Raw genomic sequence first — 21,004 nt, 5'->3', positions numbered from 1 at the left:
TGAAAAAAAAAATGCAGAATAAGTAGTATAACACATTTTTGGCTTGTGGAAGCCAAACCTAAAGTTGCATTTTGTTAAATAATTTCAGACCTTTTGTGTGTTGCTCAATAATTGCAATTTCTCCTCAAGGAAAATGCACTACTGCATTATCTATGTCCACGGCACTTTACAAAGTTTCATAAGAGACAGGCATAAAATGGGCAGGTCAATCTCAGGTTAGTTTAACTAGAATCTTAGATTTCCGAGGCACACACGCTCCCAGCCTTTACTGGAAATCTCAGATTGTGTGCACTCGCCCAATCTAAATTCTACAGTGGGGGAGATGACAGTGAGGAGCGAGAGATGAGGATAACAAGGGATGAATGTGAGCAAATGCAATTACCTGTACTTTGGCTTTGTTATACTTAGGGGAGAGGTTTGATGGCTTAAGCTTTACAGAAAAGGTGAGTTTTGAGAAAGGATCTCAAAGAGGCAAGAGAGAGGGGGACATCACATATGTGTTCAGGGAGAGAGTGAGGAGCAGCAGAGGTGAATGAACAAAGTCATTCAAGACCTGACTGGCAGAACTGCAGGAGCAAAGACTTCACTCATGGATACAAGGCAAGGGCAGAAAGACAGGGTGCAGCAAAGCCCATGGAGAGCTTTGAAAGTGAAGGACAAGGAGTTTGTGCTGGACCAGAAAGGGGCTGGGAACCCAGTGCAGAAATTTGAAGAGGAGAATGACATGGTCTGAGTGCTGAGAAAAAGGAATTGTTTTAACAGTGGGATTCTGGATAGAGATGAGAGGGTGGCAATGTGACAAGGGAAAGTCTGGGGTAACATTGAATCACATATAAGCTCTATAACTTTATGGCAGCTTCCCATACCACCAGTGGTGGATTAACAGAGAGGCAGAGTAGGCATTTGCCTACGGCGGCAAAACTTGAGGAGCAGCAAATTTTGCCCCTCCTCAGATTTTGTCGCCCTTCTCTATGGGCAGTGGCAGCTGCAGCAAGGGTGGAGTGGGTGAGGAGAAAGTCCCCCCTTTTACCTTGTTTAAGGTAAAAGGGCAGCAAAAGCCTTTTTGCCTATGGGTGGCAAAAAGCTTAATCCGCCCCTGCATACCACTAGGGACACTTCGGCTGCTGCCGAGGGCAATGCATTGCAGAGGGCAGCACTGGATGGGGCATGGGAGAGCAGGCCTTTTAGCACTGAGACTATGGGTCATTTTCCACGTGAGCTGCAGGGATGTGGTTGCTCCCATGCTCTTCCAGGTAAAGACTACGTCTTTCCCCCATGTAGTTAGAGTGGACTGCATAGTTAAATATCACACTGGTGATGTCTATATGTCACCAGTGTAAATTAAACCACACACGTGGGTGGAAGGTGCAGACACAATACCCAGAAGAATGTGGGAACAATCATGAAAGTATCAGCAACCATGCCACTCTAGGTAGCCTCTAAACCAGACCTAAAAGGAAAGTGAAGAATGCCAACCCAGAGTGGTGAACTGGCAGGTGAGCAGACTGGGGTGGGGATGAAGAGCAGATTGTCTCCATGGAAACTGTCAAAATGGCAGAGACATATCTGGTCATGTTTTTAAAAGTTCAGCTATGCAAATATTTACTTGCAAGAGTTTGTACAGCCAAGCAGGAAGTTAGTCTGAATGCAAGTTTTACCAAGTTTGCCTGTCTTGCCTATCTTGCCTAAGCTACTGAACTAATATCTGCATGTTTTGTTTAAGCATTTGGCGCTGCAACAAAGACATTGCATTTGTATACAAAGAACGTGCATAATTACAGTTCAGGATAGATTTTACTTCGTGGGATTTCCCCTTATTTTAAAGAATCGCTCTATTTCCCTGTGAACATTTCACACTCAACAAAATTGGAAGGGGGACATATCTCTCGCTTGGAGCTGCGTAGGAAGCAATTAAAAATATCCTTCTTGGCCTCCTGCTATTGTGTTTTATTTCTCTTTTTAAAACAGCCATTAGTTATTTCCTTCAATTGTAGCTGAGGGTGTATGTGTGTGTGTTTAATGGTTTTATTGGAGGGAGGAACTTTCCAACTTAGCCCAGCAGTTTTATATTTAATATCACAATTGTCACTTGGTAATACATTTTAACTTTTGGCACGTAACATCTGTCTAGCGTCTGTTACCTTTGCGGGAAAGTGGCTCCAATCGCATCCTGATTTTACCCCTTTCCCTTTGTGACTCAGCTACATCGCAATTGTTGCATACAGCTGGAGGCAACCCTTCTCAGAAGGCAGATGCAACAGAAACCCCTAATGGCGTCAGAGTTTTGAATAGATATGCAACCACCACTGTGCATAGCTAGGAGGAGGGAGAGGCAAACAGTAATGATCAGAAACTGTGGGTACTCTGCCTCTTAAACACACACACACACACACCACACACACCCCAGTGTTCTAGCAAAAGTATAATCATAATCCCTAAAGTCAACGAGTGGTGGTGTGTGTTTGTTTGCATTTTGTACCCCACCCTTCCTCCAAGGAGCAAATCACGCTATTGCTGCATGCTACCTGAGTTCCTGAGTTACGAGACATGCCAGGGGCAGTGTCATGCTATAAGGCTTCATTTCCTTTGGGAGAGAGGGCACTGGCAACTCTTTGTAATAATTGTGATAAGAGGTACCTTTTAAGTCAAGAGTGGGCAATCATGGCCCTCCAGCTGTTGTTGAACTATGACTCCCACCGTCCCCAGCCACAATATTGCCCACTCCTGCTTTAAGTGGTACTTCTCATATTTAGCTGGGAGACAGCTGTCCCTATTCTTCTCTGCATAGGATCCTTGTAGTGGCTGTTGCTGTTGCTTTCCTTGTGTGTCTTTTTAGATGTGGGCATGATGGGAGTTTTATTCCAACAATGGAAGAGCCTTGGCTTCCCCTGCTATAGTTTAGAAGAGGCAGAGCTTAAATGTTGACTTCACTGCACTGAATACCCTTGAACAATTTATTCAGTGCATTAACACATTTTAGATGGCTGTTATTAGATGAGGAACTCTTGTTTGGTTGCTTTAAATGTGGCTTTAATGTTTTCTTCCAGGCAGAAATTCTCACAGGAATTGCCGTCTGTAATGTCGAAGATGCCGGGCGAGTGGGACTTGTACTGTTAGAAAGAGGCTGCAAGACAGCCATTGTAACCTTAGGCCCAGAGGGCTGCGTCATGGTCTCCAAAGAGGAATCTGCCCCAAAACACGTTCCTGCTCAGAAAGTCACCTCTGTGGACACCACGGTATGTGTTTGTGATTGAAAGGGTCTTCCTTTAGAAAAAGAGATTATTTGAGCCAAACAAAAAACAGAGTACATAAGAACATAAGAACAGCCCTGCTGGATCAGGCCCAAGGCCCATCTAGTCCAGCATCCTGTTTCGAACAGTGGCCCACCAGATACCGCTGGAAGCCACAGACAGGAGTTGAGGGCATGCCCTCTCTCCTGCCATTACTCCCCTGCAACTGGTACTCAGAGGCACCCTACCCTTGAGGCTGGAGGTGGCCCACAGCCCTCCGACTAGTAGCCATTGATAGACCTCTCCTCCATGAAGTCATCCAAATCCCTCTTAAAGCCATCCAGGTTGTTGGCTGTCACCATGTCCTGTGGCAGAGAGTTCCACAAGTGGATCACGCGTTGTGTGAAAAAGTACTTCCATTTGTTGGTCCTAGACCTCCTGGCAATCAATTTCATGGAGTGACCCCTGGTTCTAGTGTTGTGTGAGAGGGAAAAGAATTTCTCTCTCTCTCCACTTTCTCCATACCATGCATGATTTTATAGACCTCTATCATGTCTCCCCGCAGTCGTCTTTTTTCTAAACTAAAAAGCCCCAGGTGTTGTAGTCTTGCCTCATAAGAAAGGTGCTCTAGGCCCCTGATCTTCTTGGTTGCCCTCTTCTGTACCTTCTCCAGTTCAACAATGTCCTTTTTAAGATGTGGTGACCAGAATTGTACACAGTACTCCAAGTGTGGTCGCACCATAGTTTTGTATAAGGGCATTATAATGGTAGCCGTTTTATTTTCAATCCCCTTTCTAATGATCCCTAGCATGGAATTTGCCTTTTTCACAGCTGCCGCACATTGAGTCGACACTTTCAACGAGCTGTCCACCACAACCCCAAGATCCCTCTCCTGGTCCGTCACCGACAGCTCGGATCCCATCAGCATATACTTGAAGTTGGGGTTTTTCGTCCCAACGTGCATCACTTTACACTTGCTAACATTGAACTGCATTTGCCATTTTTTGGAGAGTTTGGAGAGATCCTTTTGGAGCTGCTCACAATCCGTTTTGGATTTCACAACCCAGAAGAGTTTGGTATCATCTACAAATCTGGCCACATCACTGCTTACCCCTTCTAGATCATTTATGAATATATTAAAAAGCACCGGTCCCAGTACAGATCCCTGGGGGACCCCACTTCTTACTTCCCTCCATTGTGAAAACTCTCCATTTATACCTACCCTCTGTTTCCTGTCTTTCAACCAGTTAGCAATCCACACATGTACTTGTCCCTTTATCCCATGACAACTAAGTTTCCTCAGGAGTCTTTGATGAGGAACTTTGTCAAAAGCTTTTTGGAAGTCCAGGTAGACTATATCAACTGGATCACCTTGATCCACACACTCGTTGACACTCTCAAAGAAGTCCAAAAGGTTGGTGAGGCAAGATTTACCTTTGCGGAAGCCATGCTGGCTCACTCCCAGCAGGGCCTGTTCTTCTAGGTGCTTTACAATTTTATCCTTGAGGATGCTTTCCATCAATTTGCCTGGAACGGACATTAGGCTAACTGGCCTATAATTTCCCGGATCGCCCCTGGATCCCTTTTTGAAAATTGGTGTTACATTTGCTACTCTCCAGTCCTCTGGTACAGAGCCCAATTTCAGGGATAAGTTAAATATTTTGGCAAGGAGGTCGGCAATTTCACATTTGAATTAGTTTAGGACTCTTGGATGGATGCCATCTGGCCCTGGTGATTTGTTAGCTTAGAACATCATCCCTTGTCACTTCTATCTGACTCAGCTCTCTAGCCTCCATCCCTAAAAAGCCTGGTTCAGGAGCAGGTATATGCTCAGTATCCTCTGCCATGAAGACAGATGCAAAGAACTCATTCAGCTTCTCTGCAACCTCCATATCCTCCTTAATAATCCCTTTCACTCCCTCATTGTCTAATGGTCCAACTGCCTCCCTGGCAGGTTTCCTGCTTCTGATGTACTTAAAGAAGTTTTTGTTATTCCCCTTGATACTTTTGGCTAAATGTTCCTCAAACTCTCTTTTTGCCTCCCTTATTGTCACCTTGCATTTCTTTTGCCAGAGTTTGTGTTCCTTTCTGTTCTCTTCGTTTGGACAGGCCTTCCAATTTCGGAAGGAAGTCTTCTTCCCTTTTATGGCTTCCTTGACGGTACCTGTTAGCCATGCTGGCATCCTCCTGGACTTAGTGGTACCTTTCCTCCTTTTGGGTATACAATCTAACTGGGCTTCTAGTATTGACGTTTTGAGTAAACTCCATGCACTCCAGAGCGAAGTGACTCTCCTGATTTCTCCCCTCAGCTTTCTTTTCACCATACTCCTCATTTTGGAGAAGTTTCCTCTTCTGAAATTCAAAATATATGCTGAAATTGTTGGCACTGTGGTCACTGTTCCCCAAAGGGTCGATGACACTGACATCACGCACCAGGTCCTGGGTGTCACTCAGAATTAGATCCAATGTCGCCTTCTCTCTGGTCGGTTCCATGACCAACTGTTCTAGGGCACAGTCATTTAGCGTATCTAGAAATTTGACCTCTTTGTCCTGACTTGAATGTGAATTTACCCAGTCTATGTGTGGTAGTTGAAATCACCCATAATTACAGCCCTGCCTCTCCTTGATGCCTCCCTGATTTCTTCCTGCAACTCCCAGTCACTGTCGGCATTATGATCAGGAGGGCGATAGCACGTCCCCAGTAGCACGTTTCCTTTCCGGCCTTGTATAGTCACCCACAGGGTTTCTATGGAGGACCCCAGTCCACTTAGGTTTCCTAGCTTGTTAGATTCTATCCCTTCTTTAACATACAGTGCTACCCCTCCTCCAAGGCGCCCCTCCCTGTCCTTTCTATAGAGTTTATACCCAGGGATAACAGTGTCCCACCGGTTCTCACTGTTCCACCATGTTTCTGTTATGCCCACTATGTCTATTTCTGCGTTAGCAACCAAGCACTCCAGATCACCCATCTTGGCTCGGAGGCTTCTGGCATTGGCATACAAGCACCTATACACTGAATCTCTTCCCTGATGTATGCTATTATTTTGACTCTTTGACCTGCTGGCACAGGCTCCCATCTGCTCTTTATGCAGTTCTGCTCTGTCCCCTTCTGTTTTATTTGAATTCTTTGCAGCCTCACACTTTAAAGGATGGCTTTTGCCAAACAGGATACTGCCCAGCTCCCATCGGCTGTTCCCCAGGTGTCATTTTAAAAGCTGCTCTGCAACCTTTTTGATTTTAAGCGCCAGCAGTCTGGTTCCATCTTGGTTCAAGTGCAGCCCGTCCCTTTTGTACAGGCCTTGCTTGCCCCAAAATGTGTCCCAGTGCTTAACAAATCTAAACCCCTCCTCCCGGCACCAACGTCTCATCCACACATTGAAGCCCCTCAGCTCTGCCTGTCTCACTGTACTTCCGCATGGAACAGGTAGCATTTCTGAGAATGCTATCTTGGGGGTCCAGGACTTCAAAATGCTACCTGTCAGCCTAAATTTGGCTCGCAGGACCTCCCGACTGCATTTCCCCACATCGTTGGTGCCGGCGTGCACCACGACAGCTGCCTCCTCCCCAGCACTGCCTAGGAGCCTGTCTAGACGCTGCGTAATGTCTGCAACCTTCGCACCAGGCAGGCAAGTCACCGTGTGGTCAACACGCGGGTCACAAACCCATCTCTCTATCCTTCTAATGATCGAATCACCCACTACAAGGAGGCCCCCACCCCCCAGAGGAGTATCCCCTGTGCGTGAGGATATGGGCTCATCATCCAGTAAATAGCCAAATCTTTGGGCAAGACTTCATATATGCCAGCAAACTCTCCTCCAGCCTGTTGTGTGCAGGGAATGTCAGTTCACCCAAGGTTTATAGGCTGTGTTCCGTAGATCGACCAGAGCAGAACATGCTGATGATATCACTGTATTCCTCCTTCGCCCTTCTCTCTCTTCTGTATTGCAGCAAAGAGCATTAGCTGTAGCTCTGTTGTTACTTGTACAAGATGGCGACGTAATCCCTCAGCACCATTGCCTCAAACGCCCCTGAACTTTCTGAGGTGGGAGAAAGGAGACGCCCAGCCATTCTCTACTCAGACTCCCCAAAACTGAATGACTGGTTCTGTCCACACATGCCTGAACTGTTTGTGCTGGCAAAAGCCCTTTGTACAGCTTAAGTAGTATCAGGTGCTCAAATTCCACAGGGCATAGTTAAAAGGCAGAAGCAGCACGCAATGCCAAATTAATTTTGTCGCGATTTGTAAGGTCAGTGACCTGCATCTTTCATAAATTGTAGGGTTGGGGTTTGTTTTTCCAGTTCTTTTCCTGTTTATAAATGAGCATGGACTAAAAACTCTTACTTAAATGGAAAGTTAGGCTCATTAGTTTAGCAGCAACTGGCTGCTACCATCAAGAAAGGCAATAGTTAAGGTTCTGATATCAGTTTTATCTCACCCACATTTAGCTGGGACATTTTGTGCTTGCAGCTCTATCTGATGTAAATCCAGAGTACTTCTGGTGATGTTGCTGAGAGCACTGTATGTACTAACTATACATTTTAACTGCCTGATGTCATAAAATGTAACATGTGTTCTGCAGTAACTGTGACATTTCTCCCCCGTTTAGTTAAAGAAAAACATAGTGCTGTATATACCTCAACGAGAATAGCTGGTTCTTTTCAGGGGAAGCAAATTCTTCCAGAGGAAAGCAAATATGTGCTTGTGCTGGTTGCCTCTGCACATGTTGTTGTGACTAGTTAGAAATATTTTTGTGCCTCTCAAAATAGCAGGCTGTATATGGCAGTAGTTTGGGATCCAAATCGGTGGCAGGCATGTTCCCTACATACATCTGAACGTTTCTGAGAGTTTTCCTCACAGAAACTGCCCACCCCCAAGTCCCCAGTCTTAGTTCTCGAATCTCTTCAGGCATAGACAAGGCTCCAAAGATGAAATGACACACAAGTTGCGCACAAGCATCTGAATGGTGATGTGTTTTTCTCATAGCTGCCTCCTCCCAAGCCTGAAGTCAGGGGTGCTGTTAGGCACAGACCTGGGGGCCCAGGTCCATGTGCTCACTCTTCTAGATAGCCCCATGATTTTCCCCAAGGGAAATGAGAGTCCCTTATATATTTCTGAAATGGCTTGGCCTTGAGTTCTGAAATTTGACACAGATATAAGACAGATTATCAGTACTCCATGTATTGATTTTGAAGCAGATTAATTGATTCATTTATTTTTTAATGATTTTTGGAATTTTTTAAAAAAGTCCTTATAAGTGACTTGTTTCATAGCACAAAGATTTCTGGAACTGAAGCCCTCCCTTGGATAATCATCCTACCCCCCATGTGGAGGAATCTGCCCATCTCTGTCATAAAAAAGAGTAAACATCATCCCACTTTTCACCTCATTTAATATTTATGGAATGGCTTGGCCTGAAATTGGACTCACATGTAGGAAAGGTTAGCAGAAGGTTGTGTATTGATTTTGAACTGGATTGGTCAATCTATTTATTTTTAATGATTTTTTTAATGCCCCCCCATCATAGTCCTATAAGTAGCTTGTTTCATGGCAGAAAATTACAAAAACTTCTGGAACTGAAGCCGCCCCCACCCCTGGACCATCATTCCACCACCATGTTAAGGAATCTGCCCTTTGCCTTCATTAAAAAAAAAGTGTAACATGCCCCCCGCCACTTTGCCAAACACTTTACATTTCCAGAATGGCTAGGCTTGAAGTTATGAAATTGGGCACACTTGTAGTCTGATGGCAGAATTCTGTGTATTTTTATTTCAAGGACATTGGTCAATCCTATGATTTTTAATGAATTTTTCCCTACTTCAGTAAAGCTGCCAGAGTCTTCTCTATCCATAGAGTACTTTACATCTAGTGAAATAAGTGAAATGAGCCCCTGGTGGCGCAGTGGTAAAACTGCCGCCCTGTAACCAGAAGGTTACAAGTTCGATCCTGACCAAGGGGCTCAAGGTTGACTCAGCCTTCCATCCTTCCGAGGTCAGTAAAATGAGTACCCAGAATGTTGGGGGGCAATATGCTAAATCATTGTAAACCGCTTAGAGAGCTTCCAGCTATAGAGCGGTATATAAATGTAAGTGCTATTGCTATTGCTATTGCTAAATAAGCTCATAAGGTACATACATACATACATACATACACATACTGTATACATGTTCTGTGCACGCACTTGAAGGCAGTTGCTATATGCTTGTATTTTCCCCGAGTTCCCTTTAAACTATTCACATGCTAAATCCTTAAACGGTTTTGAGTGCTTCGATGGGAGGAATCTCAGAAAAACATTGCTGTGTGCACATATCTTGCATAGATATGACCCAGAATGTTGGGGGCAATATGCTAAATCATTGTAAACCGCTTAGAGAGCTTTGGCTATAAAGCGGTATATAAATGTAAGTGCTATTGCTATTGCTATAGTAGTTTCTCTCTGAGTTTTAGTGTCTCTAAGGAGGTTCTTGGCTATGGTTTGGTTTAGCAGTGGCTTGGGTATTCGACTTGAATTTAACTGACTCTGTTATTGATTCAGCCACTAGCCCAGTTCAGGCAATCCACCCAACAGTGGTTTGTTGGATAAGGAACAAGTTGGGCGTGCATGAATTTCCAGCTTTCCCCTCTTCCCATATAGGAATGTGGACAGAACTGGATTGGGTTGAATTTGAGCCGGTTCTGCCCGAACCGGGTCCAGTCCAGTTCGACTATTGAACCGATTCTGGTGATATACTTGTAAAGGGGAATCCATTGAGGACTCCTCTTTACAATTAAAGGGGCTGCAAGGCATTCCCAAGATGGCAGTGGTGAGGAAGAGGGAAGCTACTTAACTCGGCTGTGTGCCCTCCCAGCCTTGCCATGTGTGCTCTCCCCACCTTTACCGGGCCGCCAGCTTGGCAAACAAGGGGAGAGTGTACGCCGCAAGTGCAACACGGCCAGGAGGGCGAGCAGCCAGGTTAAGCAGCTTCCCCCCTTGACACCACTGCCACCTTGGGAATACCCCAATTCATCCCAAACCGGTTCTCACAAACCAGGCCCGGTTCAGTTCGATCACAGACCAAACCACCCCCAGTTTGGTCCATTACATAGTTGAGGCACAAACTGATATCACCTTTATCAGTATCTTTTCTGCAACAAGGTTGACCCAGAGAGCTAACTTTACTCCATGGAACAGAGAGCTAACTTTACTCCATGGAACTTCGTATTTTGAGCACTTTACAGCATGGCTTCAATCTCTCACTTTTATAGGAGGCGTGACACCATTCCATCCAACCATAATTGCATTGGCCAATTTGCCTTAGTTAGCAGCTATTTGACTTTGTAGGGCTACAGCCTAGGGCTTTGACTTTGTAGGGCTACAGTACCCAGAATGTTGGGGGCAATATGCTAAATCATTGTAAACCGCTTAGAGAGCTCCGGCTATAGAGCGGTATATAAATGTAAGTGCTATTGCTATATAATGGATTGCACACCATTATATCTGGCTAGAATGATGCCAGTGCTTGATCTGGGTTAGTGCTAAGACTGAAATCATATTCTTGTCATTGTGTCTTTTCACAGCAAACATGAACATCGCAGAAGCTTGATTTACCTCCTCATTGATAGAATTTAGGGGCAGAGGCGCTCTTACCCCTGGTCTTCGGCCCCGAATTCCAGGGCCTCCATACCCCCTGGGGGCCCCCAAATCCTCTTTAGTCTGTCCTAGGTGGTGTGATTTGTGCCCCCAATAACCTATGCATTAGAAAATGATGCTTAACTTGCAGCGGGGGGCCTCCAAAGACCTTTAGGTCCAGGCTCCAAAATTACATAGGTGCACCTCTGTTTAGGGGTGCGCACAAAACCGGAAAACCCGGTTCAGTTTGAGCAGAACCATACACAAACCGAACTGGGTCTGTTCCAGTTCTATGCACACTAGAGCCAGGCACTGCTCCCTCTAAGGTGCGTTCACACACACAAAATGTCAGGCCCCCCCCCCCCCGCACAGCTCTTTGTGGCAGGTGCACCGTCCTGCCACGCTATTGCTCCCACCACCACTGCCCAGCTCTCCGCCAAAGTCCCGGTTTCCCCTGCTCCCAGCTGGGCTGCTGCTGCTGCCGCCACCGCAGCAACTGTCGCCACCTCCTCCTCTTCCTTCTTCCCTCCCCCGCAGCCAGGCCTCCTCCTCCTCCAGCTCTGGATGCAGCTATCATCTGAAGTCTCGTTGGGAGGGTCCAGAGTCCCCTCTCGCGAGACTTCCGTCAAGATCTGCAGACAGAGCCAGAGGATGGCAGAGGTGGATGGCAGAGGAAGCGGCTGCGGCAGCCTTGATACTGCCACCCAGAACAAAATGTTTTCGCTCACTGATTAAAAAAATTAGAGGGAACACAGTCCAGCTCTAATCCAAACAGGTTTGGGCCCAGCTCAGGGGAAGAATTAAAAAAAAAAAAAAAGTAAAAGAAAGATGGACTTAACGCCATTGCTAGGCTCTGGGGTGGGTGGGTGCTGTCATGGCCACAGGGGGATCTTCTGATGTCCCTGAAACCCACCCACCCCCGGATTATTTTCAGCCCTTTATGGGCCATTTTAGGCCTGTTTGGGGCCATTTTCTACCCGGCCACACAGAGGACCATTGGGCATGTGTGGTGGCCTCCAAAATGGCCACCACTACTGCAAGCAGACGGCCTGTAAAGGACCAGAAATGATGGGAGGGGGACAGGCCACGACAGCACCCCCTGGAGCCCTACAATGGCGGTAAATCTGCCTTGTTTTTTACTTAAAACAAAAACAAAAAACCCTGAATTGGCCCCAGCCTGGCCCGACAGGTTCGGGCCATCCCTAACAGAATTATGGGCAGATTTGCTGCTCTTTAAAAATGTCAGTGCATTTGTTATCCCTCAGCAGTGTTTAATTTCCAGAGACAAATGCAGGGACTTGTATCCTTGGAAGGTACCTTCTTTATCCTGGAAGTTTTTCTTTGTTTGGAAGTTTGGTTCTGCTTACTCAGTAGTGAGGGTCATGCACTCCGGGTATGATTAGAGGCGCTTTCTTATAACCTTCACATATGCCAGGCCTGACCTGGCATTAAAAATGAAGTCCTGAGTCTGAGCCTTGGCCCAGACTGAGCCCAGCTGGTGGCTTAATGTAAAAGTGCCGACACTTGATTTTGTGAATGAAAGTGCCTATTATTTTGCTGAGCCATACACCACTTTATGACTTCACTCTTTTAACAATCTACCTTCCTTTGTTTTTGTAACTTCTTTCACACTCTTCAATCCATGTGGGTTGTGGTTCAGCTAAGAGTCTTTCACAGATGAAAGGCGTTTTTCTTTAGATAACTATAAATTGTTTTAGTGAAACAATTGTACTTGTTAGTCATCTATTCAAAATACTTGTACCCCTTGCCTTATTGGTACTTCAGACTAAGAGTTTCTTAAAATGATACATGGACTAACAACACCCTGATATCATATAGCTGGTTGCCCCTTCTTGTATTACAAAGGAACCAGTTAAAATAGTCTCATCAGTATTATACCAGATTAATAGTTTGTAGAATGATCTTTTCAGTAGCATTTCAGCCTAAAAATGCTGTCCGGCTCCGTCCTTTTCTGACTACCACTTACTGTTCTGTCAACCACGTACTGTGGTTTATTAGAGCTTCCTGTAGGACAACTTATCTCATCTCATATAAGAACAGGGGCATAGCTATAATTGAACAATATGGGTAAAATGCCCCTGGACCCTTGGGGTGGGCTTTCTCCCTCCTGCACTCTGTAGGCCCCAACTGGAAGATTCCTCTCAGCTTAATATGAATACAACAAATATTTATATACTGCTTTTCACCAAATATTCCCAAAATGGCTTACCTAGAAACAAGCAAACAAAATTAAATGGCTCGATGTCCCCAAAGGGCTTACCATCCAAAAAAGAAACATAACATAGACAACAGCAACAGCCACTGGAGGGATGTTGTGTTGGAGATGGATAGGGCCAGTTGCTCTCCTGGAGGAGGGAAGAGTGTCAGGCAGCATCCCTTCCTCTTTTCCTCTGGCCAGCTAGTAAATGAGAAGGAGAAAAAGAGGGATGTCATCTGTACTTCTTGTCCCAGGGCCCACACCAAGCTTGCTGCATCCAGGGGCACCACTATAATTGGGTGGACAGGTCCAAAGAACCTGAGCTGCCCAGCTGTCTGGGAGCCACCTTGCTCCCTTCTCCAGCTGGCCGGGGCACCTGCCATTGCCACTGCTTACCCACTGTGGGGCCCACTGGAGGACATGCATACACCCTCCTTCCTATGGGCTTTTAGCTAATGGAAAGATGATTTTCCTGAGAGCCGGGTGGCCGGAGGCAGCTGGTGGTGGAGGTGGCTAGTGATGGAGGTGGCAGCAGCAATGATGGCAGGGGTGCTGGGTGGGTGGCCAGCTAGGGGGAGGCAAGCGTGGAGGGGAGCGAGCAGGGGATGCTCACATGCATGCCGCCTCAGGATGCTCAGCCATGAGGGGGAGAGCCACTTGTGTTTACTATGTGAACACAAGCCCACTCTCTCCTCACTACACCACTGGCTACGTCCCTGCATAACAACATAGGAAGAGGCCTCACTATCAGACAAAGATAGGGATGCCAACTTTCCAGGAATGACCTGTCAAGGAATCAACATCAATCTCTGTATGACTACTGAAAGCAATTCAGGAGATCTTAATGGCTTGATATAGTGAACTTTACTGCTGGAGGTGGGGGGTAGGGATCCCCAAAAATAGTTTCAGTCACTGTTGGCAACTCCACACCATACAGTCCAGGATCCTGTTTCCAACCGTGCCAGTCTGATGTCTCTGGAAGCCAACAAGCAGGTTATGGGCAACAAGCCTCCCCTTTGGTTACTCCCCAGCAATTGGTTTTCAGAAGCCTCTGAATAGGAAGGCTCCAATATTAGCTACCATGGGTTAATAGTTGTTGACAGGTTTATCTTCCATGAGAAATGTCTAGAGGTACTGAGCCCAGGTCCTCCTCAGTGCAACAGAAGGCCTATGTTGAAAGTGCTCTCAAGTGTTTGTGCCTGTTGTTGTGCCATGTAAGTGGGATACATTTTGCCTATTTGTCATTTTATTGCACTTCAAAACAAAATAAAACAAACTGTGGATAGAAACCTACAAATTAGACATTGTAAGCCCCGGCTGTAGGTGGAACCCAGTTAAATACAGTTACAGGGTCTGTCCCCCACCTTGTATGTTTTTTTAATAACTGCACTGTTCTATGCTGCCAAGCAGCATCAGCACAATTATTACAAAAGCTTTACTAAACCTTCTGTCTAAGGTATGTGTAGGCAGTGTGTTGCCTACAGGCTGCATTTGTCCCATCTGCTAGGAAAAAAGCTCTCTTTTACTTCATCTGGAGTGAAGGGTCCATGGGCCAGTTGCCACCAGAAGAAGCATACAGTTACATAGGCCGGGGGAAAGTAGTGATAGGCCTGAAGAAGTCTGACCACTAAATGTCCTGCCATCCATCAGGGTGACAAGACAAACAAACTACAGCCTTGTATCCCAAGCCCAGACCACAAAACACAATATGGGTGGGCACAAACATGCTAGTTCTTTTGTTAGAAATCTTTTCAGAAGAGCAGCAAATAAGAAAGTCCACAGGCTTTCTATGTTCTCTGTAGACCTAGTGGTACTGATTCAAAAACAGAAATCCCCCTGTTGGTTGAGGCAAACTGTACCAAATGTCAGTCTCTCATATATAGAATCCTTTAGATATATAAGTATCTTGGGCTCTTATTTCAGAAGAACTGATTTTACATTATAAAGAGAAATGCTATTTTTCTTTAAATTATTCCAAGAACTTTGAGCAGAATCGATGACATCCACTTCCTGCAATATTTGTGATTAAGTTGGATGTTTTGCAAGGTAAGATTCTAGAAAGCCCATCAGTCAGGGGAACATCTTATTAAAATGATGTATAATGACAAATTTCTGTCAGGAAAAAAATTATCCTCTTTCTCTTGCTGATCTCATAAGGTCATGCACACGACCATTGGTTAGGTGGGGAGGGCAGGCAGGGAAGGGGGCAGCGAGGCAGGGTTGGACCTAGCTCCTTCCCCCCAGATTATTGTCCTGCTGTTCAGAGCCACGCAGCTCCAACACCCACACAATGGGTACCGCCATGAGCTGCGCCCCGCCATGGGCCAGGAAAATGTGTTCTGGCCTCCACGTATCCCACAATGCACTGTGTGCCAAGTTGGGGTTGAGGGCACACTCACTCCCTCTAACCCTGGTTAAAGTCTGGATCAAAAAGTTGGGCTTGCTGCAGAGGCAGTGCCGGGATCTGCCTCGATCCTGGCGCTGCACACAAGTAGCCCAACACAGGTTGGGCTTGCCCTAGCCCAGGTTGGGCTGCTCATGTGCATAGCCTCTGAGTGTTTTATAGGTAAGAAATTGCCACATGTCCAAGGTGGTAATCAAAATGCACTCTTTCCCCTTTTTAGTGCCCAGCAATCAAAAAAAGAGAGACCCAAATGTTTAACTGTATTTAAAATTCAGTCTTTAGTGGTCACCATTTAAAATAAATTCACCAAATAAGGAAGGATCTCGTGTGTCTATTTAAAACTTATATTCCCTTTTTTTCCTTCTGCGTTTCTAGAAGATACTGTTTTTTTCTCTTACATAAAAGAACTGAGAATATGCAGTGGTGTATTTAAGTAGCTTCAGGTCTTCTAAAGATAAAAACATCCATTGGCTTTTTGCCTGCTTTGTAATGCCGGAGTGTTGCAACCAGCATGAAATGTCTCCTGTTTAATTGCCTTCGGTCTGAGGCTCTGGGGTTACCTGCAACAGGTCAGGGATGTTGTTGTCGGGATTCTGAATTGCCTGACAGCAGTTTGCAAGGCAGCTGTAATTTGCACCCTGCCTTGCATAACAAGATGGAAGAGGTGAGCTCTTTTTTTTACAATAAGTTCTTCTCAACATATGTTCCATTGTATTAATATCTGAGCAGGATGCCTTTTAATTTGTTGCTTTCTGCCGTTCACTGCAAAAAGAAGCTGTAACAGAACAGTGGCAGTGTTTGTAGACTGTAGTGGGGATGGGGTTGTAGCTCAGAGCATCTGCTTTGCACGCAGGAGGTCTCAGTTTCAGTCCCTGGCATCTCCAGGTAGAGCTAGGAAAGACTCTCCTGCCTAAAACTTTGGAGAGCTGCTGCCAGTCAGTGTACATAGTACTGAGCTAAATGGACAAAAAGTCTGACTTTATAATAAGGCAGCTTCCTATGTTCCTAGGCTGCACTTTCTTGCATTCTGAATTAGGTACTTTTGTTCTAAACTGGAGCTGAGCCCAGCAAGCCAAGTAGGTAATTGGGGGAAAATTAGAATCCCCACCCACATACACCTCACCACCACCACCACCTTAAGCTTTTGTGTGGTTCCTGCTGTGGAGACAGCAGGGACCTCTACCCACCCTGCTGTGTGGACAGGCAGGAGACTGGCGCCCGCGCATGTGTTTTGGCTTTGTGACCACAGTGGCCTGTATCAGACGTAATGTTGTGATTTTATAAAACGTAACGGGCTCTTTTAATACTTTATAAGGAACATTGAAACAGACATTCTGCCCACTGTATTATAGCAATTGCATTATAGACATTTCACTACACATATTTATCTCGACAGAAGGTTGTGAGAGAACTATGCTCTGTTCCATCCCAGAGATGTTCCACAACATCAACATCCCCTCCTCCGTTCTTCTTCACTTCTCTGGTATGACTTTAATGTGTCTCCAAATTCTGGCCAAGATCCAAGCCAGGAAAGTGCAGTGGCTACTGGTATAAAATGGAGGCATATAAATAAACCCAGAAAGAGAACCCTTTTAAAAAAAAATAGTTTTTAAAAACAGCCATTCTTTGTTTCCTGACTTTGTGGCCTAACGGCTCTGACTCAGGAGGATATAAATACTGAATCCAATCCACTGACTAATTACTCAAAATTCTGTGCATCAGCAGAAGTGGAACCTGTGGTTGACTCTAATACTATCAAATGCCTTTGCTATTCATTAATACCCCTCGCAGTTTGCTATCTAGCCTGCACTTTGCCCAAAAAACAGTGATTTTTGTTCCAGCTAACCTCTTGACAATGAAAAAAGCAGCTGCTAGTAAATGAAGCAGTTGGCAGACAAAGTGTCTGAGGGAGATTTTTTGCAACTTGCCGAAAAGAGGGCAGGTTAACCTTTTCCTAACCAGAGTTGTTTGCGTGATAGTTGAAAAGTGGCATTGACCACAATGTGAGGGGCCTATTAACAGTGGTAGCAATGATCAGGCAAGCAATTGGGCTCTAATTGTGGCTAATCACCCACCAGTGTGGTGAGGTGGAAGGGATTATTGTAAGAATCATGCCCCAGATAGTGATCATATAATAGCTCCCTTTATTTATCATGCAGCCAAAATAACCCTGTGACTTAGCCTTCTGCTTTCTCGCCTACAAATATGCAATCCAATGATTTTTTTTTAATAATACAAAGAGCCATACAGAATAAATTAACCCACCAGCTGCTCCAATCAGCAACGATTACATTTTATTTAACACTGCATCTATTATCTCCTAAAGTTCAGCTTGGCTGCAAAAGTCTCATGACTTGAAATCATTGCCTCTGATTTGACTCACTTTGGAGTAGACAAGAGTCTCTTCCATCATCCCAGTTTGTGAGCCCAGTTCAGACCTTTAAGGCCTTTCCTAGTTGATTAAAAATAAATAAATTCAATAAGCATGCACTTGTTATCCATTTATTGCAGATCCTGATGCCTTTTCTCCAGGAATTGTTTCTGATGTAGGAATATGGCATTTGGTGCTAGCAAAAAAACAACTTTTGGGCTAGCACATCAGCTGCAATAAAAAGCAAGTGGGATGTGGCTGTGCAGGTGTCATGGCTCCTGTTGCTGTGCCTTATTAAGAGAAGTTAGCAAGCCAGAGGTTGCAGGTTCGAATCCCCACTGGTTTGTTTCCCAGACTATGGGAAACACCTACAGGTGAAACTCAGAAAATTAGAATATCGTGCAAAAGTCCATTGATTTCAGTAATGCAAATTAAAAGGTGAAACTGATATATGAGACAGACGCATTACATGCAAAGCGAGATAAGTCAAGCCTTAATTTGTTATAATTGTGATGATCATGGCGTACAGATCATGAAAACCCAAAATCCACAATCCCAGAAAATTAGAATATTACATGGAACCAAGAAGACAAGGATTGTAGAATAGAACAATATCGGACCTCTGAAAAGTATATAGTGTATTGTGCTTGATTGGCCAGCAAACTCGCCTGACCTGACCCCATAGAGAATCTATGGGGCATTGCCAAGAGAAGGATGAGAGACATGAGACCAAACAATGCAGAAGAGCTGAAGGCCACTAATGAAGCATCCTGGTCTTCCATAACACCTCATCAGTGCCACAGGCTGATAGCATCCATGCCACGCCGCATTGAGGCAGTAATTGCTGCAAAAGGAGCCCAAACCAAGTACTGAATACATATGCATGCTTATACTTTTCAGAGGTCCGATATTGTTCTATTCTACAATCCTTGTCTTCTACAATCCTTCACAATTATAACAAATTAAGGCTTGACTTATCTCGCTTTGCATGTAATGCGTCTGTCTCATATATCAGTTTCACCTTTTAATTTGCATTACTGAAATCAATGGACTTTTGCACGATATTCTAATTTTCTGAGTTTCACCTGTATATCGGGCAGCAGCAATATAGGAAGATGCTGAAAGGCATCATCTCATACTGCGTGGGAGGAGGCAATGGTAAACCCCTTCTGTATTCTACCAAAGACAACCACAGGGCTGTTTAGTTGCCAGGAGTTGACACTGACTCAACAGCACATTTTATCTTTAGGGAAAGCACCCAGGCTCAAATCTGCAGTTGCTTGGGACCCCACTTTAAAAAACAAACTGTCAATATAGAGTCCTCAGCCAGCTATTCCAAACTTTCATTTTTAGGGGGGAAATTGAGCAAGCCGTTGCCCTCCAGACACAGCTGGATACCGTGGGTAACATCCAGAGCAGGGATTTTCAACGTTTGGTCCCCAGATGTTATTGGACTTCAACTCCCATAATCCCCAACCTGGGGCTGGGGATTATGGGAGCTGAAGTCCAATAACATCTGGGGACCCAACGTTGAGAACCCCTGATCCAGAGTATTGCACTGGTGCAGAGTGTACCAGTGGAAGGTACCTTCTCTCCCCCTCCCCCTCTCTGCTAAACTCCCTGAGACCCCCAAAAAGCCATAACTGAGGATTGGGGGATCTTCAGCCATGGCATGGATGCAGCATGAGAGGAGGGCGCTGCACCAAGAAGTGGAATGCTCTGCTTGCACCTTCTAGGAGTTCTTCTACTCCAGTCCCTATGACGCATCCCATGCCATTGCTGAAGGTCCCCCAACTCTCAGCTATGGCTTCTCAGGGGTCTCAGGGAGCTTCATTGGCAAGGAAGAAATGGGGAAGAACTGGAGGGGGGAGGTGTCCCTGGGCCCCTTAGGGAGTGCGGGAGCCACCATTTCTGTGACAGCTCACTCTTCTCTCTTCACTGTTGATGCTGTTTGAATGCATGAGGTGATTGTAGTCAGTATCTATGTTGAAAAAGTGTTCCTGAGCCAGGGAATATGTGCATGCAAGTGCATGTTTGAGCGTGTCTGCATGTGTGGGGAGCATATGATATTATTTGCATAGAAGTGAGAGAAAGGGCATGCTGAGAATGTTTTGTTTTTCACCCCATCCTTACATTTCTTCTGCAGCAATGACACGGGGGCATGGAAAGGAGAAGGGGGTGGGGTCCAGGGGCCCATCTTTGCTTCTTGTCCCAGGGCCCACATCAGCAGTACTCTGGCCAGTACACCATTAGTTTTCTGGAGTTTTGCCAATGTTTCATCATAACTTCATCTGAAAGTTGAAACTTTCATCTGAGAGGAGAGCTGGTCTTGTAATAGCAAGCATGACTTGTCCCCTTAGCTAAGCAGGGTCCACCCTGGTTGCATATGAATGGGAGACTTGATGTGTGAGCACCATAAGATATTCCCCTTAGAGGATGGAGCCACTCTGGGGAGAGCAGAAGGTTTCAAGTTCTTTCCTGGCATCTCCAAGATCGGGCTGAGAGAGATTCCTGCCTCCAACCTTGGAGCAGCTGCTGCCAGTCTTTGTAGACAATACTGAGCTAGACGGACCTATGGTCTGACTCAGTATATGGAAGCTTCCTACGCTCCTAAAGTGTTAGTTAGCTTGATTGTAGCATCCAAAGTCCAAACAGCAAAGACTTGCAGAGAAGCACACTCAGGATGGGTGTCCCTTCAGTCGTGAAGCTTCCTTCCCTATCAGTTCACCTGTCCTGCTTCAGCAAGGCTGCCAGCTCTTTCCCTTCCATTACGTGGGAACCGGCTATACCACTACTGATGGCTGCATTGGAGCTAGAACAAGAATAGCATAAAAAATAACAACTTGAAGAAAAGTTACCCTGGAAAGGGCCAGTACAATTAGTCAGGCTCAGCACACACAGATGGTCCTTAGTAGGATGAAAGATACAGGAGTCAAGATGGGTTGCAGGTACTCCTGGGGATAAGGAGCCAAATGTGAGGGAGAATGAGTAATACTCACATGCATTTCAGTGGTGCGTAGGAGCTTCTTGACATGCACCAGGGCTGTTCTAGGCACCGTACCAACACATATTTTTAATAAGGGAGGGGAAAAGAAACCTTTCTCTACTTCTCATTGCTGACAGTCCTGTACTGTGCATTTGAGAATTCCAAAGCACTTTGCAAACCTTGGGGCA

General features: G+C 45.5%; 1 protein-coding gene across 8 annotated transcripts in view; it reads left to right on the top strand.

Annotated features, from left to right (window-relative positions):
• RBKS (ribokinase) overlaps positions 1–21,004 on the top strand; it is a 96,320-nt gene that overhangs the window by 59,722 nt on the left and 15,594 nt on the right. For 7 of the 8 annotated variants that reach the window (XM_053306077.1, XM_053306018.1, XM_053306067.1 and 4 more), the window contains one exon: positions 3,048–3,236. The exons of the other annotated variant lie outside the window; for it this stretch is intronic. In XM_053306077.1, coding sequence (XP_053162052.1) covers positions 3,048–3,236 — 189 coding nt within the window. The remainder of the gene's footprint in view (positions 1–3,047; positions 3,237–21,004) is intronic. 8 annotated transcript variants of the gene reach the window in all.

This window comes from Hemicordylus capensis, chromosome 1 (assembly GCF_027244095.1).
Source record: "Hemicordylus capensis ecotype Gifberg chromosome 1, rHemCap1.1.pri, whole genome shotgun sequence".
NCBI lineage: Eukaryota > Metazoa > Chordata > Lepidosauria > Squamata > Cordylidae > Hemicordylus > Hemicordylus capensis.
This window is presented reverse-complemented; position numbering and strand designations above follow the sequence as displayed.